This window comes from Oncorhynchus mykiss, chromosome 19, assembly GCF_057628025.1.
Source record: "Oncorhynchus mykiss isolate SJ-2025 chromosome 19, ASM5762802v1, whole genome shotgun sequence".
In the NCBI taxonomy this organism is placed as follows: Eukaryota; Metazoa; Chordata; class Actinopteri; order Salmoniformes; family Salmonidae; genus Oncorhynchus; species Oncorhynchus mykiss.
In genome coordinates, this window is record NC_143040.1 from 2932444 (window position 1) to 2959860 (window position 27417).

The 27417-nt window shown below is 41.1% G+C and overlaps 1 protein-coding gene across 1 annotated transcript in view; it reads right to left on the minus strand.

Annotated features, from left to right (window-relative positions):
- The window catches only part of LOC110515606 (uncharacterized), a 180892-nt gene that overhangs the window by 48519 nt on the left and 104956 nt on the right, over positions 1-27417 (minus strand). The window contains exons 42-43 of the mRNA XM_090211797.1: positions 4673-4880; positions 4275-4338 (exon numbers count right to left, since the gene is read on the minus strand). Coding sequence (XP_090067923.1) covers positions 4275-4338; positions 4673-4880 — 272 coding nt within the window. The remainder of the gene's footprint in view (positions 1-4274; positions 4339-4672; positions 4881-27417) is intronic.

Genomic DNA, 27417 nt, shown 5'->3' on the forward strand with positions numbered 1-27417 from the left:
AAACCACAATATTCAAGGTCTGAAGTTACAGACAAAGGTGATGTAGACCTACACACATCGTACAACAAATAATAATCACAATGTCCAGGTCTGAATTGTGTATTAGGTGAGTCAGGAGAAAGATGTGTATGATCTTCAAATGTTGTTACAGATTCAGGTATCGGAGAAATACTCCCATCGTACAACAAATAATAATCACAATGTCTAGGTCTGAATTGTGAACCACTTTCTGACAAGACTGACTCAGGAGATAAAGGTCTGACTTCAGATTTATCTTGGTGTTTCAAATTGTCTTCATCTACCTCATCAAGAGAATTAGCTGGCTCTTGCTTTACTGGCATCATTACAGCAGCTGGTAACAATGACAAACATTTCTCATCACTCAAGTCAAGCTGTATAAATGCTGTTTTAGCTGCAACTGGCAATGTGGTTTTAGCAACAACAGAGTCTTCTATTGCAATTGTGGTGGAAGATAATATGTCTGTTTTGGTTTCTCTGTGCACAGATTTAGACTGGACTAAGGCAGGTGAGATGAATTTGTTAATAGATGTTTTAGATTGAATAGGGCGAAGGAGGGAATCAGAAACTGGAGAATCTGATTCATGCAAAACTTGAACAAGTTCTGCTTCCAATTGATCCAGAAATTCCCCGTCTGAATATATTGATTCAGGAGAATCTGCTCTGTCCTCAGCAATCAATTCCTCAAGGCTAAATCCAGAGAATTCAACGTCTGAGGTGACTGATTGTGGTGACGAAGATCTATCTTCTGTGAATAGCAAATAATAATCACAACAATGTGATCTGAAATCAGCAATAGGAGAGTCAGGAGAAAGACACCTGTACTCATTTAACGATGTTATAGATTCAGGTGAAGATGGTCTAGACTCTGTAAACAAGAGGTCAAGGAAGGTATAACCATCTCCTGAAGTTATTGATTCTGGTGACAGGGGTCTGAATTTGATCAAATCTCCTTCAGCTGCTTCTAGGAATTCACCCTCTAACACAAACGATTCTGGAGAATATGCTCTCTCTTCATTGAAAAATTCCTCAAGATAGAAGCCAGATCCTTCAGTGTCTGAAGTTACTGAAATAGGTGACGAAGATCTGCTAAAGAATGACGACACTGACGACTCAATTACTGTGGGTCTAAATTGTGGGATTGGGGAATCAGGAGATAGAGCTCGATATTCATAATTTGAAGTGATAGAATCAGGTGAAGATGGTCTAGACTCATCAACCAAGAACTGAACGGAGGTATAATCACCTTCTGAAGTTACTGATTCTGGTGACAAGGGTCTGAGTTTCATTAGACCTCTTTCAACTGACTCAACAAATTCACTCTCTGATATAAATGATTCAGGTGAATCTGCTCTGTCTTCAGCAAACAGTTCCTCAAGACAGAACTCAGAGAATTCAATATTTGAAGCTACTGATTCTGGTGATGAACATCTACTTCCAGTGAAAGACAAATAACAATCGCAACATTGAGGCATGAAGTGAGGAACTGGAGAGTCAGGAGAGAGGGGCCTGTACTCATCAAATGATGCAACAGACTGTGCAGAGGATGATCTAGACTCTGAAAACAAGAGCTCAAGGAAGGAATGCTCATCTTCTGAAGTTACTGATTCTGGTGACAGGGGTCTGAATTTCAATTCACCAATTGCCGATGAGTATTTTTTCACAGGAACTACAAAATCAAGGAAGTTAGCTCTATACTGTGGAATTTGTAACATCCCCGGATCTGGTGATTCCGATCGGTTTTCAGCTACTGATTCTCCATGACTTAAACTAGAGTACTCAAATTCTGATGTTACTGAGGCTGGTGAGGAGGGTCTACTTCTAGACGGATACGTTTTATATTCAGCTAACGGCAAACTAAACTCAGGAAGTGGAGAGTCGGGAGAGAAGGGCCTACAATCACCCAACAACGTATCAGAATTAGGTGAAGGTGGCCTCATGTCAGTTAAGAAATGGTCAAGATATATAAGGATTCCATCACTGTTTGAACCGAATGACTCAGGAGATCTGAGATCTGTACAGATCTGGGATCTGTGCTCAGGAAGGGACGACAACTGGATGAACTCCCATTCCATTTCTGTTTCACTATCTGGACTGCCAGATCCCGGTGATGGTGGTCTATGTTTTGCCAAGCGTCTTTCAGCTACTGTATCTACTTCTGACAATATTGAATTAGGAGAATCAGGTCTTTCCACGGCATACAATTCCTCAAGACAGAGCTCAGAATAGTCTAGGTCTGAAGTAAAAGATTCAGGTGAAAAGGATATATCTATTGAATCACACAGTGAACTTTCCTCAAGCACTGAGGGTGTGTGTTGAGGAGCCGGCGAGTTAGGAGAAAGCTGCCTATACTCATCCAACGAAGTAACAGACTCTGGGGAGGATGCTCTACACTCAGTGAACAACAGATCTGCAGAGCCCATCTCTGATGTCACAGCTGACCACGACAGGTGACCAGGTGACCACGACCTATAGTCTCCTAGGGTCATGATACTATCAGTCTCCTGTAAAGGTGTCTCAGGTGCAGGTGTGTCAGGTACAGGTGTCTCAGGTACAGGTGTGTCATACTCTGGTACTGGGGAGTTCGGGGACAGGGTCCTACTCTCAGTCACCAATTCATACAACTCTGGCGATGGGGACCATATGTCATCAGAAAACACCTCAGAGGACACAGGGGATAGGGAACTCAGAACACTGTCTGAATGGTAAGGAGAGATGGGTCTCCGGATAATATTGGTGTGGGAAGGGGAGAGGGGACTCCGGATGCTATCTGGGTAGCAAGGAGAGAGGGGACTGCGGATGCTATCTGGGTAGTAAGGAGAGAGGGGACTCCGGGTGATATCGGTGTGGGAAGGAGAGAGGGTACCAAGAGCACTATCTGCTATCTCTGAATCACAGGAATCCTTTTTACTCTTGCATATGTCTGAAGGAGAGTATGACGGTTCTCTACTCTCTATAATGTAGGCTTTAACCTCGGATGAAAATCTAGACCCATCCGATCCGGGAGAAAGAGGCCTGCTTTCACGGAATGCCCTGGCAGAATCTGGAGACATTACCCTACGCTCGCGGAGAGGGGAGTCAGGGGAAATTGCCCTGTAGGCGCCAACGGACATTACGGACTCAGGGGATGATAGTCTAGCTACAGTTATGAGCCCTTCTTCCATGGGTGAGAGACCCCGTAGAGAGTCAGGTGACAGGGACTCCATTTCTGAATCAGGAGTCAGAGGTCTGTAGTTAGTGAGATGTGAATACAGTGTTGTGTCTTGGCCAGGGGACTGGGGGGTAACTGGCATGAACATGCCGGATGTTTTTGCCCTCACTATGACGTTATCAGGTTCTGGTCGGACAGTGATAAAGCTAGGGTGCCTGTCAGGTGAGTCACGTGTCATCGGAGTGAACTCGCTGGTTGCCGGACTTTCCTTCGGCCGAACAATGCCCTTTTGGACGTTGGTTTGCTCTACCATGCTGTAGTGAGCCAAGGCACAACCCTCTCCTGGCTCGTCAATAAACGAAAGCTGTGTCTCCACCTGTGATTGGTTCTTTCTGAGAGCTACCAGCTCCAGGCGTTTCTCTGACTGGTCATCGGACCTGTGGGGATCGGGGACCATCTCAGTGACCTGCAGGACTTCTTCTGAGCCGTACATGGCCCGGTAGAATCGAGCCGTTATCTCTTCTATGTGCTTTTCTGTTCTCTGGTCAGCCTCCTCAGCCACTGTTCTCTGGTCAGCCTCCTCAGCCATGGCCAGACTTGCCGGACCATGGCTACAGTCCTGAGGCGAACAAGCCTGACTACGGTTCTCAGGTGAACACGCGTTGCTACAGTCAGACTCAGCTAAATGACTGTGGTCATAGATTTCTGTGCTGGCCTCTCTGGAGAACCTGGCTTTGGTTTTAGGGTTCAGGGTCCTGTCCAGTGGCATCTCCCTAAACCCAACACAGAGTTCTCTGAAGTCTGTCTCTGCCTGCTCAGACTCTGACAGACTCAGACCAAAGTCACTGATCACTATGGGAGACGATATCCTGAGCTGTTCCGGCGACAGCCAGCGCTCACGCTCAACCTCGCCTCGCCCTGGTGGGGACATTTGGTCAACACCAGCTGGCAGAGGCCCAGTGGCGCCCACTTGAGGGTGGAGCAGACCACTGCTACTTCTGCTGCGCTGGCCCTGAGGCTGGTCTCTGGTTTGGCACTGGGGGCCAAACACCTGAGACGCTAGTCTCCATGTTTCTGCTCCAATCACGTTCAGAGGGGGACTTACTTGCTCGCTGGCGGTGGTGGACTCCCTTGTTACCGTGTCCTCCAAAGTCCACGGGCTCAGCTCCCTGAAACATGAATGACATGAACACTGTTACATTTACATTTTAGCAGACTCCAAAGAGACATACTATATGACTATATAATATAAGCAACAATTATTATAATCATTATAATTATTATATATTATTATTAATATTATTGTTATTATTATGATAATCTGGAGGAGCTATCAGGTATTGACCATATTCAATTCTGATGATCTACTGGAATGACAGATTGATAATGAGTCTCAAACTCTGTAGAATACTCCTCTCTTACTAAAGCCGACAGTTAAATTAAATTATAAAAATATTCTCATCCATCCATGAAGCTGATTGGCTCATTCTCTGACTGACATACGTTGTGATCTCCAGGTCCTCCAATAGCCCATGCATGCTCTCTGAGTGGGTGTGGCCCATAGGCTCCGCCCAGGAAGGAATGTCCAGGAGGGAGGCCACTGATAAGTCTTCCTCTGAGACGGCTGGGGGCGGTCTGGGAGAAGAGTCCACCCTCCTCACCAGTCTGAGGCTGTCTACATCCTCCTGCACTGAGGACAGGGCTACAGAAACTGGCAGACACAGACAGACAGACAGACAGACAGACAGACAGACAGACAGACAGACAGACAGACAGACAGACAGACAGACAGACAGACAGACAGACAGACAGACAGACAGAGAGAGAATGAGAGAGAGAGAGAGAAACACAGAGAGAGAGAGAGAGAGAGAGAGAGAGAGAGAGAGAGAGAGAGAGAGACAGACACACAGACTCAGGATCAAAACATGGTCAGATTATATCGTCCTCTACCAACATCACTGGCAGAACCCTCTAAATTAACCCTGACACTAAATACGAATCACACTGTGACATTTGGGGGAAGTCTATAAAAAAATGTATGGGCCAAATAATAAAGACGTAATTTAACGATTAAAAGGACCTTTACATGTGGCAAGAACACAACCAGTCATGATGCTCTCATCTGATCGTCGAACAAATTACTCGTTAGTATCGTGGCAAGGAAACAAATAACTTAGCGGATTTAAAACAGCCCTGATGTTGGAAAACAGCCCTGATGTTGGAAAACAGTCCTGATGTTGGAAACAAACATCATTATGTTGAAAAACAGCCCTGATGTTGAAAACAAACATCATTATGTTGGAAAACAGCCCTGATGTTGGAAACAAACATCATTATATTGGAAAACAGCCCTGATGTTGGAAACAAACATCATTATGTTGGAAAACAGCCCTGATGTTGGAAACAAACATCATTATGTTGGAAAACAGCCCTGATGTTGGAAACAAACATCATTATATTGGAAAACAGCCCTGATGTTGGAAAACAGCCCTGATGTTGGAAACAAACATCATTATATTGGAAAACAGCCCTGATGCTGGAAACAAACATCATTATATTGGAAAACAGCCCTGATGTTGGAAACAAACATCATTATGATGGAAAACAGCCCTGATGTTGGAAAACAGCCCTGATGTTGGAAAACAGCCCTGATGTTGGAAAACAGCCCTGATGTTGGAAACAAACATCATTATGTTGGAAAACAGCCCTGATGTTGGAAACAAACATCATTATGTTGGAAAACAGCCCTGATGTTGGAAACAAACATCATTATGATGGAAAACAGCCCTGATGCTGGAAACAAACATCATTATGATGGAAAACAGCCCTGATGTTGGAAACAAACATCATTATATTGGAAAACAGCCCTGATGTTGGAAACAAACATCATTATGTTGGAAAACAGCCCTGATGTTGGAAACAAACATCATTATGTTGGAAAACAGCCCTGATGCTGGAAACAAACATCATTATGTTGGAAAACAGCCCTGATGTTGGAAAACAGCCCTGATGTTGGAAACAAACATCATTATATTGGAAAACAGCCCTGATTTTGGAAACAGCCCTGATGTTGGAAAACAGCCCTGATGTTGGAAAACAGCCCTGGTGTTGGAAAACAGCCCTGGTGTTGGAAACAAACATCATTATGTTGGAAAACAGCCCTGATGTTGAAAACAAACATCATTATATTGGAAAACAGCCCTGATGTTGGAAACAAACATCATTATATTGGAAAACAGCCCTGATGTTGGAAACAAACATCATTATGTTGGAAACAAACATCATTATGTTGGAAACAAACATCATTATTTTGGAAAACAGCCCTGATGTTGGAAACAAACATCATTATGTTGGAAAACAGCCCTGATGTTGGAAATCAGCCCTGATGTTGGAAACAAACATCATTATATTGGAAAACAGCCCTGATGTTGGAAACAAACATCATTATGTTGGAAAACAGCCCTGATGTTGGAAACAAACATCATTATGTTGGAAAACAGCCCTGATGTTGGAAAACAGCCCTGATGTTGGAAACAAACATCATTATATTGGAAAACAGCCCTGATGTTGGAAACAAACATCATTATATTGGAAAACAGCCCTGATGTTGGAAACAAACATCATTATATTGGAAAACAGCCCTGATGTTGGAAACAAACATCATTATGTTGGAAACAAACATCATTATGTTGGAAACAAACATCATTATTTTGGAAAACAGCCCTGATGTTGGAAACAAACATCATTATGTTGGAAAACAGCCCTGATGTTGGAAAACAGCCCTGATGTTGGGAAACAAACATCATTATGATGGAAAACAGCCCTGATGTTGGAAACAAACATCATTATGTTGGAAAACAGCCCTGATGTTGGAAACAAACATCATTATATTGGAAAACAGCCCTGATGTTGGGAAACAAACATCATTATGATGGAAAACAGCCTTGATGTTGGAAACAAACATCATTATATTGGAAAACAGCCCTGATGTTGGAAACAAACATCATTATGTTGGAAACAAACATCATTATGTTGGAAACAAACATCATTATTTTGGAAAACAGCCCTGATGTTGGAAACAAACATCATTATGTTGGAAAACAGCCCTGATGTTGGAAAACAGCCCTGATGTTGGGAAACAAACATCATTATGATGGAAAACAGCCCTGATGTTGGAAACAAACATCATTATGTTGGAAAACAGCCCTGATGTTGGAAACAAACATCATTATATTGGAAAACAGCCCTGATGTTGGGAAACAAACATCATTATGATGGAAAACAGCCTTGATGTTGGAAACAAACATCATTATATTGGAAAACAGCCCTGATGTTGGAAACAAACATCATTATGTTGGAAAACAGCCCTGATGTTGGAAACAAACATCATTATGTTGGAAAACAGCCCTGATGTTGGAAACAAACATCATTATGTTGGAAAACAGCCCTGATTTTGGAAACAAACATCATTATGTTGGAAAACAGCCCTGATGTTGGAAACAAACATCATTATGATGGAAAACAGCCCTGATGTTGGAAACAAACATCATTATGTTGGAAACAAACATCATTATGTTGGAAACAAACATCATTATTTTGGAAAACAGCCCTGATGTTGGAAACAAACATCATTATGTTGGAAACAAACATCATTATATTGGAAAACAGCCCTGATGTTGGAAAACAGCCCTGATGTTGGGAAACAAACATCATTATGTTGGAAAACAGCCCTGATGTTGGAAACAAACATCATTATGTTGGAAAACAGCCCTGATGTTGGAAACAAACATCATTATATTGGAAAACAGCCCTGATGTTGGAAACAAACATCATTATATTGGAAAACAGCCCTGATGTTGGAAAACAGCCCTGATGTTGGAAAACAGCCCTGATGTTGGAAAACAGCCCTGATGTTGGAAACAAACATCATTATATTGGAAAACAGCCCTGATGTTGGAAACAAACATCATTATATTGGAAAACAGCCCTGATGTTGGAAACAAACATCATTATGTTGGAAAACAGCCCTGATGTTGGAAACAAACATCATTATATTGGAAAACAGCCCTGATGTTGGAAAACAGCCCTGATGTTGGAAACAAACATCATTATATTGGAAAACAGCCCTGATGTTGGAAACAAACATCATTATATTGGAAAACAGCCCTGATGTTGGAAACAAACATCATTATATTGGAAAACAGCCCTGATGTTGGAAACAAACATCATTATATTGGAAAACAGCCCTGATGTTGGAAACAAACATCATTATATTGGAAAACAGCCCTGATGTTGGAAACAAACATCATTATATTGGAAACAAACATCATTATATTGGAAAACAGCCCTGATGTTGGAAACAAACATCATTATATTGGAAAACAGCCCTGATGTTGGAAACAAACATCATTATATTGGAAAACAGCCCTGATGTTGGAAAACAGCCCTGATGTTGGAAACAAACATCATTATATTGGAAAACAGCCCTGATGTTGGAAACAAACATCATTATGTTGGAAAACAGCCCTGATGTTGGAAACAAACATCATTATATTGGAAAACAGCCCTGATGTTGGAAACAAACATCATTATATTGGAAAACAGCCCTGATGTTGGAAACAAACATCATTATGTTGGAAAACAGCCCTGATGTTGGAAACAAACATCATTATATTGGAAAACAGCCCTGATGTTGGAAACAAACATCATTATATTGGAAAACAGCCCTGATGTTGGAAACAAACATCATTATATTGGAAAACAGCCCTGATGTTGGAAACAAACATCATTATATTGGAAAACAGCCCTGATGTTGGAAACAAACATCATTATATTGGAAAACAGCCCTGATGTTGGAAACAAACATCATTATGTTGGAAAACAGCCCTGATGTTGGAAACTAACATCATTATATTGGAAAACAGCCCTGATGTTGGAAAACAGCCCTGATGTTGGAAACAAACATCATTATGTTGGAAAACAGCCCTGATGTTGGAAACAAACATCATTATATTGGAAAACAGCCCTGATGTTGGAAACTAACATCATTATATTGGAAAACAGCCCTGATGTTGGAAACAAACATCATTATGTTGGAAAACAGCCCTGATGTTGGAAACAAACATCATTATATTGGAAAACAGCCCTGATGTTGGAAACAAACATCATTATGTTGGAAAACAGCCCTGATGTTGGAAACAAACATCATTATATTGGAAAACAGCCCTGATGTTGGAAACAAACATCATTATATTGGAAAACAGCCCTGATGTTGGAAAACAGCCCTGATGTTGGAAAACAGCCCTGATGTTGGAAACAAACATCATTATATTGGAAAACAGCCCTGATGTTGGAAACAAACATCATTATATTGGAAAACAGCCCTGATGTTGGAAACAAACATCATTATGTTGGAAAACAGCCCTGATGTTGGAAACTAACATCATTATATTGGAAAACAGCCCTGATGTTTGAAAACAGCCCTGATGTTGGAAACAAACATCATTATATTGGAAAACAGCCCTGATGTTGGAAAACAGCCCTGATGTTGGAAAACAGCCCTGATGTTGGAAACAAACATCATTATATTGGAAAACAGCCCTGATGTTGGAAAACAGCCCTGATGTTGGAAAACAGCCCTGATGTTGGAAACAAACTTCATTATATTGGAAAACAGCCCTGATGTTGGAAACAAACATAATTATATTGGAAAACAGCCCTGATGTTGGAAACAAACATCATAATGTTGGAAAACAGCCCTGATGTTGGAAACTAACATCATTATATTGGAAAACAGCCCTGATGTTGGAAAACAGCCCTGATGTTGGAAACAAACATCATTATGTTGGAAAACAACCCTGATGTTGGAAACAGCCCTAATGTTGGAAACAAACAGCATTATGTTGGAAAACAGCCCTGATGTTGGAAAACAGCCCTGATGTTGGAAACAAACATCATTATGTTGGAAAACAACCCTGATGTTGGAAACAGCCCTAATGTTGGAAACAAACAGCATTATGTTGGAAAACAGCCCTGATGTTGGAAAACAGCCCTGATGTTGGAAACAAACATCATTATGTTGGAAAACAACCCTGATGTTGGAAACAGCCCTAATGTTGGAAACAAACAGCATTATGTTGGAAAACAGCCCTGATGTTGGAAAATAGCCCTGATGTTGGAAAACAGCCCTGATGTTGGAAAACAGCCCTGGTGTTGGAAAAAAGCCCTGAAGTTGGAAAAAAGCCCTGATGTTGGAAACAAACATCATTATGTTGGAAAAAAGCCCTGAAGTTGGAAAACAGCCCTGATGTTGGAAACAAACATCATTATATTGGAAAACAGCCCTGATGTTGGAAACAAACATCATTATGTTGGAAAACAGCCCTGATGTTGGAAACTAACATCATTATATTGGAAAACAGCCCTGATGTTGGAAAACAGCCCTGATGTTGGAAACAAACATCATTATGTTGGAAAACAGCCCTGATGTTGAAAACAAACATCATTATATTGGAAAACAGCCCTGATGTTGGAAACTAACATCATTATATTGGAAAACAGCCCTGATGTTGGAAACAAACATCATTATGTTGGAAAACAGCCCTGATGTTGGAAACAAACATCATTATATTGGAAAACAGCCCTGATGTTGGAAACAAACATCATTATGTTGGAAAACAGCCCTGATGTTGGAAACAAACATCATTATATTGGAAAACAGCCCTGATGTTGGAAACAAACATCATTATATTGGAAAACAGCCCTGATGTTGGAAAACAGCCCTGATGTTGGAAAACAGCCCTGATGTTGGAAACAAACATCATTATATTGGAAAACAGCCCTGATGTTGGAAACAAACATCATTATATTGGAAAACAGCCCTGATGTTGGAAACAAACATCATTATGTTGGAAAACAGCCCTGATGTTGGAAACTAACATCATTATATTGGAAAACAGCCCTGATGTTTGAAAACAGCCCTGATGTTGGAAACAAACATAATTATATTGGAAAACAGCCCTGATGTTGGAAAACAGCCCTGATGTTGGAAAACAGCCCTGATGTTGGAAACAAACATCATTATATTGGAAAACAGCCCTGATGTTGGAAAACAGCCCTGATGTTGGAAAACAGCCCTGATGTTGGAAACAAACTTCATTATATTGGAAAACAGCCCTGATGTTGGAAACAAACATCATTATATTGGAAAACAGCCCTGATGTTGGAAACAAACATCATTATGTTGGAAAACAGCCCTGATGTTGGAAACTAACATCATTATATTGGAAAACAGCCCTGATGTTGGAAAACAGCCCTGATGTTGGAAACAAACATCATTATGTTGGAAAACAACCCTGATGTTGGAAACAGCCCTAATGTTGGAAACAAACAGCATTATGTTGGAAAACAGCCCTGATGTTGGAAAACAGCCCTGATGTTGGAAACAAACATCATTATGTTGGAAAACAACCCTGATGTTGGAAACAGCCCTAATGTTGGAAACAAACAGCATTATGTTGGAAAACAGCCCTGATGTTGGAAACAAACATCATTATGTTGGAAAACAGCCCTGATGTTGGAAACAAACATCATTATGTTGGAAAACAACCCTGATGTTGGAAACAGCCCTAATGTTGGAAACAAACAGCATTATGTTGGAAAACAGCCCTGATGTTGGAAAATAGCCCTGATGTTGGAAAACAGCCCTGATGTTGGAAAACAGCCCTGGTGTTGGAAAAAAGCCCTGAAGTTGGAAAAAAGCCCTGATGTTGGAAACAAACATCATTATGTTGGAAAAAAGCCCTGAAGTTGGAAAAAAGCCCTGATGTTGGAAACAAACATCATTATGTTGGAAAACAGCCCTGATGTTGCAAAAACAAACATCATTATGATGGAAAACAGCCCCGATGTTGGGAAAACAGCCCTGATGTTGGAAACAAACCTCATTATGTTGGAAAACAGCCCTGATGTTGGAAACAAACATCATTATTTTGGAAAACAGCCCTGATGTTGGAAACAAACATCATTATATTGGAAAACAGCCCTGATGTTGCAAAAACAAACATCATTATGATGGAAAACAGCCCTGATGTTGCAAAAACAAACATCATTATGATGGAAAACAGCCCTGATGTTGCAAAAACAAACATCATTATGATGGAAAACAGCCCCGATGTTGGGAAAACAGCCCTGATGTTGGAAACAAACCTCATTATGTTGGAAAACAGCCCTGATGTTGGAAACAAACATCATTATTTTGGAAAACAGCCCTGATGTTGGAAACAAACATCATTATATTGGAAAACAGCCCTGATGTTGCAAAAACAAACATCATTATGATGGAAAACAGCCCCGATGTTGGGAAAACAGCCTTGATGTTGGGAAAACAGCCTTGATGTTGGAAACAAACCTCATTATGTTGGAAAACAGCCCTGATGTTGGAAAACAGCCCTGATGTTGGGAAACAAACATCATTATGATGGAAAACAGCCCTGATGTTGGAAACAAACATCATTATATTGGAAAACAGCCCTGATGTTGGAAACTAACATCATTATATTGGAAAACAGCCCTGATGTTGGAAACAAACATCATTATGTTGGAAAACAGCCCTGATGTTGGAAACAAACATCATTATGTTGGAAAACAGCCCTGATGTTGGAAACAAACATCATTATGTTGGAAAACAGCCCTGATGTTGGAAACAAACATCATTATATTGGAAAACAGCCCTGATGTTGGAAACAAACATCATTATGTTGGAAAACAGCCCTGATGTTGGAAACAAACATCATTATGTTGGAAAACAGCCCTGATGTTGGAAACAAACATCATTATGATGGAAAACAGCCCTGATGTTGGAAACAAACATCATTATATTGGAAAACAGCCCTGATGTTGGAAAACAGCCCTGATGTTGGAAACTAACATCATTATGTTGGAAAACAGTTACCATAATACCCATGGCCTGTCCAGAACCAACCCCTAGTCCCAACCGCCCAGAACCAACCCCTAATCCCTACTGCCCAGAGTCTAGACACTGAGAGGGACTGATGACAGTGACTGACTGACTGAGCTACCATAATACCCATGGCCTGTCCAGAACCAACCCCTAGTTCCTACTGTCCAGAAAAAACCTAGCCCCTACTGTCCAGAACCAACCCCTAGTCCCTACTGTCCAGAAACAAAACCTAGCCCCTACTGTCCAGAACCAACCCCTAGTCCCTACAATTGTGGAGATCTGAGAGTGATTGATGGGTGGTGACATGATGTGAGATCCACCTTACCCTCTTGGTGGAATTTTGGTTCTATTGCTTACACCTGTCCAATCCTCTCAGATCTCCACAAGTGTCTAGAGGTAGGGGCTAGGGTTTCTTCTGGACAGGACCACACAACCCTCCAGGTGTGGGGTGGACCTATAACACGACTTGAGCCATTGGTTGCATATTTCATTCCATTGCTATACACACACAACCGGATTTGCACAGGTGTAAGCTGGACACACCCACAGCACCTTGATCAGACAGGTCTGGGTAGCTGGAAACCTGCTATAAACAGTGAAAGGATATATTTAAATGTGTGCTATTCACACCCTTGTGTCATTACAGCTAGGTAGATGTGCAACCACTGACTAACTATAGCTAGGGGAATACCTCTAGTCTCACAATAGATACTGTTGATTTGGCTGGATATCTTCATTTAATAAGACGGCCAAAGGTTAGCTAGGTAGCTAGGATACATCAGACAGCTAACCATTTACAGTAACAGCAGTTCATTCATTAAGTCAATGCACACTAAATCTAATGCAGAAATCGTACTTGATCATGGCACTGTGGCACGGTACGGTCAGCTGTTAATCAATTCATTCATAGATAATAGAACAGCATGGTCAGAAGCGTGAACTCTTACTTTGAAAGGACAGTAAATATTGGCTGTGAACATAATAACCAATGACAAGCATTCCACATTTAACCTGACCCACATGTGAAAATTGAAAAATCAAGATGTTATGTTTTAACTTAATACGCAAAAATAAAAAACAAATAATTATATTGTATTTCTATTTCGAATCAAAAACAAACAAACAAGTCGTTTTCACGATCCAGGTCTCATCTATCTCTGTAAAGTAATGTAATGTAACTGGTCCAGAGTCTCCTCTATCTCTGTAATGTAATGTAACTGGTCCAGAGTCTCCTCTATCTCTGTAAAGTAATGTAATGTAACTGGTCCAGAGTCTCCTCTATCTCTGTAATGTAATATAATGTAACTGGTCCAGAGTCTCCTCTATCTCTGTAATGTAATATAATGTAACTGGTCCAGGTCTCCTCTATCTCTGTAATGTAATGTAACTGGTCCAGAGTCTCCTCTATCTCTGTAATGTAATGTAACTGGTCCAGAGTATCCTCTATCTCTGTAATGTAATGTAACTGGTCCAGAGTCTCCTCTATCTCTGTAATGTAATGTAACTGGTCCAGAGTCTCCTCTATCTCTGCAATGTAATGTAACTGGTCCAGAGTCTCCTCTATCTCTGTAATGTAATGTAACTGGTCCAGAGTCTCCGCTATCTCTGTAATGTAATGTAACTGGTCCAGAGTCTCCTCTATCTCTGTAATGTAATGTAACTGGTCCAGAGTCTCCTCTATCTCTGTAATGTAATGTAACTGGTCCAGAGTCTCCTCTATCTCTGTAATGTAATGTAACTGGTCCAGAGTCTCCTCTATCTCTGTAATGTAATGTAACTGGTCCAGAGTCTCCTCTATCTCTGTAATGTAATGTAACTGGTCCAGAGTCTCCTCTATCTCTGTAATGTAATGTAACTGGTCCAGAGTCTCCTCTATCTCTGTAATGTAATGTAACTGGTCCAGTCTCCTCTATCTCTGTAATGTAATGTAACTGGTCCAGAGTCTCCTCTATCTCTGTAATGTAATGTAACTGGTCCAGAGTCTCCTCTATCTCTGTAATGTAATGTAACTGGTCCAGAGTCTCCTCTATCTCTGTAATGTAATGTAACTGGTCCAGTCTCCTCTATCTCTGTAATGTAATGTAACTGGTCCAGAGTCTCCTCTATCTCTGTAATGTAATGTAATGTAACTGGTCCAGAGTCTCCTCTATCTCTGTAATGTAATGTAACTGGTCCAGAGTCTCCTCTATCTCTGTAATGTAATGTAACTGGTCCAGAGTCTCCTCTATCTCTGTAATGTAACTGGTCCAGAGTCTCCTCTATCTCTGTAATGTAATGTAACTGGTCCAGAGTCTCCTCTATCTCTGTAATGTAATGTAACTGGTCCAGAGTCTCCTCTATCTCTGTAATGTAATGTAATGTAACTGGTCCAGAGTCTCCTCTATCTCTGTAATGTAATGTAACTGGTCCAGAGTCTCCTCTATCGCTGTAATGTAATGTAATGTAACTGGTCCAGAGTCTCCTCTATCTCTGTAATGTAATGTAACTGGTCCAGAGTCTCCTCTATCTCTGTAATGTAATGTAACTGGTCCAGAGTCTCCTCTATCTCTGCAATGTAATGTAACTGGTCCAGAGTCTCCTCTATCTCTGTAATGTAATGTAACTGGTCCAGAGTCTCCGCTATCTCTGTAATGTAATGTAACTGGTCCAGGTCTCCTCTATCTCTGTAATGTAATGTAACTGGTCCAGAGTCTCCTCTATCTCTGTAATGTAATGTAACTGCTCCAGAGTCTCCTCTATCTCTGTAATGTAATGTAACTGGTCCAGAGTCTCCTCTATCTCTGTAATGTAATGTAACTGGTCCAGAGTCTCCTCTATCTCTGTAATGTAATGTAACTGGTCCAGAGTCTCCTCTATCTCTGTAATGTAATGTAACTGGTCCAGTCTCCTCTATCTCTGTAATGTAATGTAACTGGTCCAGAGTCTCCTCTATCTCTGTAATGTAATGTAATGTAACTGGTCCAGAGTCTCCTCTATCTCTGTAATGTAATGTAACTGGTCCAGAGTCTCCTCTATCTCTGTAATGTAATGTAACTGGTCCAGAGTCTCCTCTATCTCTGTAATGTAATGTAACTGGTCCAGGTCTCCTCTATCTCTGTAATGTAATGTAACTGGTCCAGAGTCTCCTCTATCTCTGTAATGTAATGTAACTGGTCCAGAGTCTCCTCTATCTCTGTAATGTAATGTAATGTAACTGGTCCAGAGACTCCTCTATCTCTGTAATGTAATGTAACTGGTCCAGAGTCTCCTCTATCTCTGTAATGTAATGTAATGTAACTGGTCCAGGTCTCCTCTATCTCTGTAATGTAATGTAACTGGTCCAGAGTCTCCTCTATCTCTGTAATGTAATGTAACTGGTCCAGAGTCTCCTCTATCTCTGTAATGTAATGTAACTGGTCCAGAGTCTCCTCTATCTCTGTAATGTAATGTAATGTAACTGGTCCAGAGTCTCCTCTATCTCTGTAATGTAATGTAACTGGTCCAGAGTCTCCTCTATCTCTGTAATGTAATGTAACTGGTCCAGAGTCTCCTCTATCTCTGTAATGGAATGTAACTGGTCCAGAGTCTCCTCTATCTCTGTAATGTAATGTAACTGGTCCAGAGTCTCCTCTATCTCTGTAATGTAATGTAACTGGTCCAGAGTCTCCTCTATCTCTGCAATGTAATGTAACTGGTCCAGAGTCTCCTCTATCTCTGTAATGTAATGTAACTGGTCCAGAGTCTCCTCTATCTCTGTAATGTAATGTAACTGGTCCAGAGTCTCCTCTATCTCTGTAATGTAATGTAATGTAACTGGTCCAGAGTCTCCTCTATCTCTGTAATGTAATGTAACTGGTCCAGAGTCTCCTCTATCTCTGTAATATAATGTAACTGGTCCAGTCTCCTCTATCTCTGTAATGTAATGTAACTGGTCCAGAGTCTCCTCTATCTCTGTAATGTAATGTAACTGGTCCAGAGTCTCCTCTATCTCTGCAATGTAATGTAACTGGTCCAGAGTCTCCTCTATCTCTGTAACGTAAAGTAATGTAACTGGTCCAGGTCTCCTCTATCTCTGCAATGTAATGTAACTGGTCCAGAGTCTCCTCTATCTCTGTAATGTAATGTAACTGGTCCAGAGTCTCCTCTATCTCTGCGATGTAATGTAACTGGTCCAGAGTCTCCTCTATCTCTGTAATGTAATGTAACTGGTCCAGAGTCTCCTCTAGCTCTGTAATGTAATGTAACTGGTCCAGAGTCTTCTCTATCTCTGTAATGTAATGTAACTGGTCCAGAGTCTCCTCTATCTCTGTAATGTAATGTAACTGGTCCAGAGTCTCCTCTATCTCTGTAATGTAATGTAACTGGTCCAGAGTCTCCTCTATCTCTGTAATGTAATGTAACTGGTCCAGAGTCTCCTCTATCTCTGTAATGTAATGTAACTGGTCCAGGTCTCCTCTATCTCTGTAATGTAATGTAACTGGTCCAGAGTCTCCTCTATCTCTGTAATGTAATGTAACTGGTCCAGAGTCTCCTCTATCTCTGTAATGTAATGTAACTGGTCCAGAGTCTCCTCTATCTCTGTAATGTAATGTAACTGGCCCAGTCTCCTCTATCTCTGTAATGTAATGTAACTGGTCCAGAGTCTCCTCTATCTCTGTAATGTAATGTAATGTAACTGGTCCAGAGTCTCCTCTATCTCTGTAATGTAATGTAACTGGTCCAGAGTCTCCTCTATCTCTGTAATGTAATGTAACTGGTCCAGAGTCTCCTCTAGCTCTGTAATGTAATGTAACTGGTCCAGAGTCTCCTCTATCTCTGTAATGTAATGTAACTGGTCCAGAGTCTCCTCTATCTCTGTAATGTAATGTAACTGGTCCAGAGTCTCCTCTATCTCTGTAAAGTAATGTAATGTAACTGGTCCAGAGTCTCCTCTATCTCTGTAATGTAATGTAACTGGTCCAGAGTCTCCTCTATCTCTGTAATATAATGTAACTGGTCCAGTCTCCTCTATCTCTGTAATGTAATGTAACTGGTCCAGAGTCTCCTCTATCTCTGTAATGTAATGTAACTGGTCCAGAGTCTCCTCTATCTCTGCAATGTAATGTAACTGGTCCAGAGTCTCCTCTATCTCTGTAACGTAATGTAATGTAACTGGTCCAGGTCTCCTCTATCTCTGCAATGTAATGTAACTGGTCCAGAGTCTCCTCTATCTCTGTAATGTAATGTAACTGGTCCAGAGTCTCCTCTATCTCTGCGATGTAATGTAACTGGTCCAGAGTCTCCTCTATCTCTGTAATGTAATGTAACTGGTCCAGAGTCTCCTCTAGCTCTGTAATGTAATGTAACTGGTCCAGAGTCTTCTCTATCTCTGTAATGTAATGTAACTGGTCCAGAGTCTCCTCTATCTCTGTAATGTAATGTAACTGGTCCAGAGTCTCCTCTATCTCTGTAATGTAATGTAATGTAACTGGTCCAGAGTCTCCTCTATCTCTGTAATGTAATGTAACTGGTCCAGAGTCTCCTCTATCTCTGTAATGTAATGTAATGTAACTGGTCCAGAGTCTCCTCTATCTCTGTAATGTAATGTAACTGGTCCAGAGTCTCCTCTATCTCTGTAATGTAATGTAATGTAACTGGTCCAGGTCTCCTCTATCTCTGTAATGTAATGTAACTGGTCCAGAGTCTCCTCTATCTCTGTAATGTAATGTAACTGGTCCAGAGTCTCCTCTATCTCTGTAATGTAATGTAACTGGTCCAGAGTCTCCTCTATCTCTGTAATGTAATGTAATGTAACTGGTCCAGAGTCTCCTCTATCTCTGTAATGTAATGTAACTGGTCCAGAGTCTCCTCTATCTCTGTAATGTAATGTAACTGGTCCAGAGTCTCCTCTATCTCTGTAATGTAATGTAAATGGTCCAGAGTCTCCTCTATCTCTGTAATGTAATGTAACTGGTCCAGAGTCTCCTCTATCTCTGCAATGTAATGTAACTGGTCCAGAGTCTCCTCTATCTCTGTAATGTAATGTAATGTAACTGGTCCAGGTCTCCTCTATCTCTGCAATGTAATGTAACTGGTCCAGAGTCTCCTCTATCTCTGTAATGTAATGTAACTGGTCCAGAGTCTCCTCTATCTCTGCAATGTAATGTAACTGGTCCAGAGTCCCCTCTATCTCTGTAATGTAATGTAACTGGTCCAGAGTCTCCTCTAGCTCTGTAATGTAATGTAACTGGTCCAGAGTCTCCTCTATCTCTGTAATGTAATATAATGTAACTGGTCCAGAGTCTCCTCTATCTCTGTAATGTAATGTAATTGGTCCAGAGTCTCCTCTATCTCTGTAATGTAATGTAACTGGTCCAGGTCTCCTCTATCTCTGTAATGTAATGTAACTGGTCCAGAGTCTCCTCTATCTCTGTAATGTAATGCAACTGGTCCAGAGTCTCCTCTATCTCTGTAATGTAATGTAACTGGTCCAGAGTCTCCTCTATCTCTGTAATGTAATGTAATGTAACTGGTCCAGAGTCTCCTCTATCTCTGTAATGTAATGTAATGTAACTGGTCCAGAGTCTCCTCTATCTCTGTAATGTAATGTAACTGGTCCAGAGTCTCCTCTATCTCTGTAATGTAATGTAACTGATCCAGAGTCTCCTCTATCTCTGTAATGTAATGTAACTGGTCCAGAGTCTCCTCTATCCCTTTAATGTAATGTAACTGGTCCAGACTCTCCTCTATCTCTGTAATGTAATGCAACTGGTCCAGAGTCTCCTCTATCTCTGTAATGTAATGTAACTGGTCCAGAGTCTCCTCTATTTCTGTAATGTAATGTAACTGGTCCAGAGTCTCCTCTATCTCTGTAATGTAACTGGTCCAGAGTCTCCTCTATCTCTGTAATGTAATGTAACTGGTCCAGTCTCCTCTATCGCTGTAATGTAATATAATGTAACTGGTCCAGAGTCTCCTCTATCTCTGTAATGTAATGTAACTGGTCCAGAGTCTCTCTATCTCTGTAATGTAATGTAACTGGTCCAGAGTCTCCTCTATCTCTGTAATGTAATGTAACTGGTCCAGAGTCTCCTCTATCTCTGTAATGTAATGTAACTGGTCCAGTCTCCTCTATCTCTGTAATGTAATGTAACTGGTCCAGAGTCTCCTCTATCTCTGTAATATAATGTAACTTGTCCAGAGTCTCCTCTATCTCTGTAATGTAATATAATGTAACTGGTCCAGAGTCTCCTCTATCTCTGTAATGTAATGTAACTGGTCCAGAGTCTCCTCTATCTCTGTAATGTAATGTAACTGGTCCAGAGTCTCCTCTATCTCTGTAATATAATGTAACTGGTCCAGAGTCTCCTCTATCTTTGTAATGTAATGTAATGTAACTGGTCCAGAGTCTCCTCTATCTCTGTAATGTAATGTAACTGGTCCAGAGTCTCCTCTATCTCTGTAATGTAATGTAACTGGTCCAGAGTCTCCTCTATCTCTGTAATGTAATGTAACTGGTCCAGTCTCCTCTATCTCTGTAATGTAATGTAACTGGTCCAGAGTCTCCTCTATCTCTGTAATGTAATGTAATGTAACTGGTCCAGGTCTCCTCTATCTCTGTAATGTAATGTAACTGGTCCAGAGTCTCCTCTATCTCTGTAATGTAATGTAACTGGTCCAGAGTCTCCTCTATCTCTGTAATGTAATGTAACTGGTCCAGAGTCTCCTCTATCTCTGTAATGTAATGTAACTGGTCCAGAGTCTCCTCTATCTCTGTAATGTAATGTAACTGGTCCAGAGTCTCCTCTATCTCTGTAATGTAATGTAACTGGTCCAGAGTCTCCTCTATCTCTGTAATGTAATGTAACTGGTCCAGAGTCTCCTCTATCTCTGTAATGTAATGTAACTGGTCCAGAGTCTCCTCTATCTCTGTAATGTAATGTAACTGGTCCAGAGTCTCCTCTATCTCTGCAATGTAATGTAACTGGTCCAGAGTCTCCTCTATCTCTGTAATGTAATGTAATGTAACTGGTCCAGGTCTCCTCTATCTCTGCAATGTAATGTAACTGGTCCGGAGTCTCCTCTATCTCTGTAATGTAATGTAACTGGTCCAGAGTCTCCTCTATCTCTGCAATGTAATGTAACTGGTCCAGAGTCTCCTCTATCTCTGTAATGTAATGTAACTGGTCCAGAGTCTCCTCTAGCTCTGTAATGTAATGTAACTGGTCCAGAGTCTCCTCTATCTCTGTAATGTAATATAATGTAACTGGTCCAGAGTCTCCTCTATCTCTGTAATGTAATGTAATTGGTCCAGAGTCTCCTCTATCTCTGTAATGTAATGTAACTGGTCCAGGTCTCCTCTATCTCTGTAATGTAATGTAACTGGTCCAGAGTCTCCTCTATCTCTGTAATGTAATGCAACTGGTCCAGAGTCTCCTCTATCTCTGTAATGTAATGTAACTGGTCCAGAGTCTCCTCTATCTCTGTAATGTAATGTAATGTAACTGGTCCAGAGTCTCCTCTATCTCTGTAATGTAATGCAACTGGTCCAGAGTCTCCTCTATCTCTGTAATGTAATGTAACTGGTCCAGAGTCTCCTCTATCTCTGTAATGTAATGCAACTGGTCCAGAGTCTCCTCTATCTCTGTAATGTAATGTAACTGGTCCAGAGTCTCCTCTATCTCTGTAATGTAATGTAACTGGTCCAGAGTCTCCTCTATCTCTGTAATGTAATGTAATGTAACTGGTCCAGAGTCTCCTCTATCTCTGTAATGTAATGTAACTGGTCCAGCCTCCTCTATCTCTGTAATGTAATGTAACTGGTCCAGAGTCTCCTCTATCTCTGTAATGTAATGTAACTGGTCCAGAGTCTCCTCTATCTCTGTAATGTAATGTAACTGGTCCAGGTCTCCTCTATCTCTGTAATGTAATGTAACTGGTCCAGAGTCTCCTCTATCTCTGTAATGTAATGTAACTGGTCCAGAGTCTCCGCTATCTCTGTAATGTAATGTAACTGGTCCAGAGTCTCCTCTATCTCTGTAATGTAATGTAACTGGCCCAGTCTCCTCTATCTCTGTAATGTAATGTAACTGGTCCAGAGTCTCCTCTATCTCTGTAATGTAATGTAATGTAACTGGTCCAGAGTCTCCTCTATCTCTGTAATGTAATGTAACTGGTCCAGAGTCTCCTCTATCTCTGTAATGTAATGTAACTGGTCCAGAGTCTCCTCTAGCTCTGTAATGTAATGTAACTGGTCCAGAGTCTCCTCTATCTCTGTAATGTAATGTAACTGGTCCAGAGTCTCCTCTATCTCAGTAATGTAATGTAACTGGTCCAGAGTCTCCTCTATCTCTGTAATGTAATGTAATGTAACTGGTCCAGAGTCTCCTCTATCTCTGTAATGTAATGTAACTGGTCCAGAGTCTCCTCTATCTCTGTAATATAATGTAACTGGTCCAGAGTCTCCTCTATCTCTGTAATGTAATGTAACTGGTCCAGAGTCTCCTCTATCTCTGTAATGTAATGTAACTGGTCCAGAGTCTCCTCTATCTCTGTAATGTAATGTAACTGTTCCAGAGTCTCCTCTATCTCTGCAATGTAATGTAACTGGTCCAGAGTCTCCTCTATCTCTGTAACGTAATGTAATGTAACTGGTCCAGGTCTCCTCTATCTCTGCAATGTAATGTAACTGGTCCAGAGTCTCCTCTATCTCTGTAATGTAATGTAACTGGTCCAGAGTCTCCTCTATCTCTGCGATGTAATGTAACTGGTCCAGAGTCTCCTCTATCTCTGTAATGTAATGTAACTGGTCCAGAGTCTCCTCTAGCTCTGTAATGTAATGTAACTGGTCCAGAGTCTTCTCTATCTCTGTAATGTAATGTAACTGGTCCAGAGTCTCCTCTATCTCTGTAATGTAATGTAACTGGTCCAGAGTCTCCTCTATCTCTGTAATGTAATGTAATGTAACTGGTCCAGAGTCTCCTCTATCTCTGTAATGTAATGTAACTGGTCCAGAGTCTCCTCTATCTCTGTAATGTAATGTAATGTAACTGGTCCAGAGTCTCCTCTATCTCTGTAATGTAATGTAACTGGTCCAGAGTCTCCTCTATCTCTGTAATGTAATGTAATGTAACTGGTCCAGGTCTCCTCTATCTCTGTAATGTAATGTAACTGGTCCAGAGTCTCCTCTATCTCTGTAATGTAATGTAACTGGTCCAGAGTCTCCTCTATCTCTGTAATGTAATGTAACTGGTCCAGAGTCTCCTCTATCTCTGTAATGTAATGTAATGTAACTGGTCCAGAGTCTCCTCTATCTCTGTAATGTAATGTAACTGGTCCAGAGTCTCCTCTATCTCTGTAATGTAATGTAACTGGTCCAGAGTCTCCTCTATCTCTGTAATGTAATGTAACTGGTCCAGAGTCTCCTCTATCTCTGTAATGTAATGTAATGTAACTGGTCCAGAGTCTCCTCTATCTCTGTAATGTAATGTAACTGGTCCAGCCTCCTCTATCTCTGTAATGTAATGTAACTGGTCCAGAGTCTCCTCTATCTCTGTAATGTAATGTAACTGGTCCAGAGTCTCCTCTATCTCTGTAATGTAATGTAACTGGTCCAGGTCTCCTCTATCTCTGTAATGTAATGTAACTGGTCCAGAGTCTCCTCTATCTCTGTAATGTAATGTAACTGGTCCAGAGTCTCCGCTATCTCTGTAATGTAATGTAACTGGTCCAGAGTCTCCTCTATCTCTGTAATGTAATGTAACTGGCCCAGTCTCCTCTATCTCTGTAATGTAATGTAACTGGTCCAGAGTCTCCTCTATCTCTGTAATGTAATGTAATGTAACTGGTCCAGAGTCTCCTCTATCTCTGTAATGTAATGTAACTGGTCCAGAGTCTCCTCTATCTCTGTAATGTAATGTAACTGGTCCAGAGTCTCCTCTAGCTCTGTAATGTAATGTAACTGGTCCAGAGTCTCCTCTATCTCTGTAATGTAATGTAACTGGTCCAGAGTCTCCTCTATCTCTGTAATGTAATGTAACTGGTCCAGAGTCTCCTCTATCTCTGTAATGTAATGTAAAGTAACTGGTCCAGAGTCTCCTCTATCTCTGTAATGTAATGTAACTGGTCCAGAGTCTCCTCTATCTCTGTAATATAATGTAACTGGTCCAGAGTCTCCTCTATCTCTGTAATGTAATGGAACTGGTCCAGAGTCTCCTCTATCTCTGTAATGTAATGTAACTGGTCCAGAGTCTCCTCTATCTCTGTAATGTAATGTAACTGGTCCAGAGTCTCCTCTATCTCTGCAATGTAATGTAACTGGTCCAGAGTCTCCTCTATCTCTGTAACGTAATGTAATGTAACTGGTCCAGGTCTCCTCTATCTCTGCAATGTAATGTAACTGGTCCAGAGTCTCCTCTATCTCTGTAATGTAATGTAACTGGTCCAGAGTCTCCTCTATCTCTGCGATGTAATGTAACTGGTCCAGAGTCTCCTCTATCTCTGTAATGTAATGTAACTGGTCCAGAGTCTCCTCTAGCTCTGTAATGTAATGTAACTGGTCCAGAGTCTTCTCTATCTCTGTAATGTAATGTAACTGGTCCAGAGTCTCCTCTATCTCTGTAATGTAATGTAACTGGTCCAGAGTCTCCTCTATCTCTGTAATGTAATGTAATGTAACTGGTCCAGAGTCTCCTCTATCTCTGTAATGTAATGTAACTGGTCCAGAGTCTCCTCTATCTCTGTAATGTAATGTAATGTAACTGGTCCAGAGTCTCCTCTATCTCTGTAATGTAATGTAACTGGTCCAGAGTCTCCTCTATCTCTGTAATGTAATGTAACTGGTCCAGAGTCTCCTCTATCTCTGTAATGTAATGTAAATGGTCCAGAGTCTCCTCTATCTCTGTAATGTAATGTAACTGGTCCAGAGTCTCCTCTATCTCTGCAATGTAATGTAACTGGTCCAGAGTCTCCTCTATCTCTGTAATGTAATGTAATGTAACTGGTCCAGGTCTCCTCTATCTCTGCAATGTAATGTAACTGGTCCAGAGTCTCCTCTATCTCTGTAATGTAATGTAACTGGTCCAGAGTCTCCTCTATCTCTGCAATGTAATGTAACTGGTCCAGAGTCTCCTCTATCTCTGTAATGTAATGTAACTGGTCCAGAGTCTCCTCTAGCTCTGTAATGTAATGTAACTGGTCCAGAGTCTCCTCTATCTCTGTAATGTAATGTAACTGGTCCAGAGTCTCCTCTATCTCTGTAATGTAATGTAACTGGTCCAGAGTCTCCTCTATCTCTGTAATGTAATGTAACTGGTCCAGAGTCTCCTCTATCTCTGTAATGTAATGTAACTGGTCCAGGTCTCCTCTATCTCTGTAATGTAATGTAACTGGTCCAGAGTCTCCTCTATCTCTGTAATGTAATGTAACTGGTCCAGGTCTCCTCTATCTCTGTAATGTAATGTAACTGGTCCAGAGTCTCCTCTATCTCTGTAATGTAATGTAACTGGTCCAGAGTCTCCTCTATCTCTGTAATGTAATGTAACTGGTCCAGAGTCTCCTCTATCTCTGTAATGTAATATAATGTAACTGGTCCAGAGTCTCCTCTATCTCTGTAATGTAATGTAATTGGTCCAGAGTCTCCTCTATCTCTGTAATGTAATGTAACTGGTCCAGGTCTCCTCTATCTCTGTAATGTAATGTAACTGGTCCAGAGTCTCCTCTATCTCTGTAATGTAATGCAACTGGTCCAGAGTCTCCTCTATCTCTGTAATGTAATGTAACTGGTCCAGAGTCTCCTCTATCTCTGTAATGTAATGTAACTGGTCCAGAGTCTCCTCTATCTCTGTAATGTAATGTAATGTAACTGGTCCAGAGTCTCCTCTATCTCTGTAATGTAATGTAACTGGTCCAGCCTCCTCTATCTCTGTAATGTAATGTAACTGGTCCAGAGTCTCCTCTATCTCTGTAATGTAATGTAACTGGTCCAGAGTCTCCTCTATCTCTGTAATGTAATGTAACTGGTCCAGGTCTCCTCTATCTCTGTAATGTAATGTAACTGGTCCAGAGTCTCCTCTATCTCTGTAATGTAATGTAACTGGTCCAGAGTCTCCGCTATCTCTGTAATGTAATGTAACTGGTCCAGAGTCTCCCCTATCTCTGTAATGTAATGTAACTGGTCCAGAGTCTCCTCTATCTCTGTAATGTAATGTAACTGGTCCAGAGTCTCCTCTATCTCTGTAATGTAATGTAACTGGTCCAGAGTCTCCGCTATCTCTGTAATGTAATGTAACTGGTCCAGAGTCTCCTCTATCTCTGTAATGTAATGTAATGTAACTGGTCCAGAGTCTCCTCTATCTCTGTAATGTAATGTAACTGGTCCAGAGTCTCCTCTATCTCTGTAATGTAATGTAACTGGTCCAGAGTCTCCTCTAGCTCTGTAATGTAATGTAACTGGTCCAGAGTCTCCTCTATCTCTGTAATGTAATGTAACTGGTCCAGAGTCTCCTCTATCTCTGTAATGTAATGTAACTGGTCCAGAGTCTCCTCTATCTCTGTAATGTAATGTAAAGTAACTGGTCCAGAGTCTCCGCTATCTCTGTAATGTAATGTAACTGGTCCAGAGTCTCCTCTATCTCTGTAATGTAATGTAACTGGCCCAGTCTCCTCTATCTCTGTAATGTAATGTAACTGGTCCAGAGTCTCCTCTATCTCTGTAATGTAATGTAACTGGTCCAGAGTCTCCGCTATCTCTGTAATGTAATGTAACTGGTCCAGAGTCTCCTCTATCTCTGTAATGTAATGTAATGTAACTGGTCCAGAGTCTCCTCTATCTCTGTAATGTAATGTAACTGGTCCAGAGTCTCCTCTATCTCTGTAATGTAATGTAACTGGTCCAGAGTCTCCTCTAGCTCTGTAATGTAATGTAACTGGTCCAGAGTCTCCTCTATCTCTGTAATGTAATGTAACTGGTCCAGAGTCTCCTCTATCTCTGTAATGTAATGTAACTGGTCCAGAGTCTCCTCTATCTCTGTAATGTAATGTAAAGTAACTGGTCCAGAGTCTCCTCTATCTCTGTAATGTAATGTAACTGGTCCAGAGTCTCCTCTATCTCTGTAATATAATGTAACTGGTCCAGAGTCTCCTCTATCTCTGTAATGTAATGTAACTGGTCCAGAGTCTCCTCTATCTCTGTAATGTAATGTAACTGGTCCAGAGTCTCCTCTATCTCTGTAATGTAATGTAACTGGTCCAGAGTCTCCTCTATCTCTGCAATGTAATGTAACTGGTCCAGAGTCTCCTCTATCTCTGTAACGTAATGTAATGTAACTGG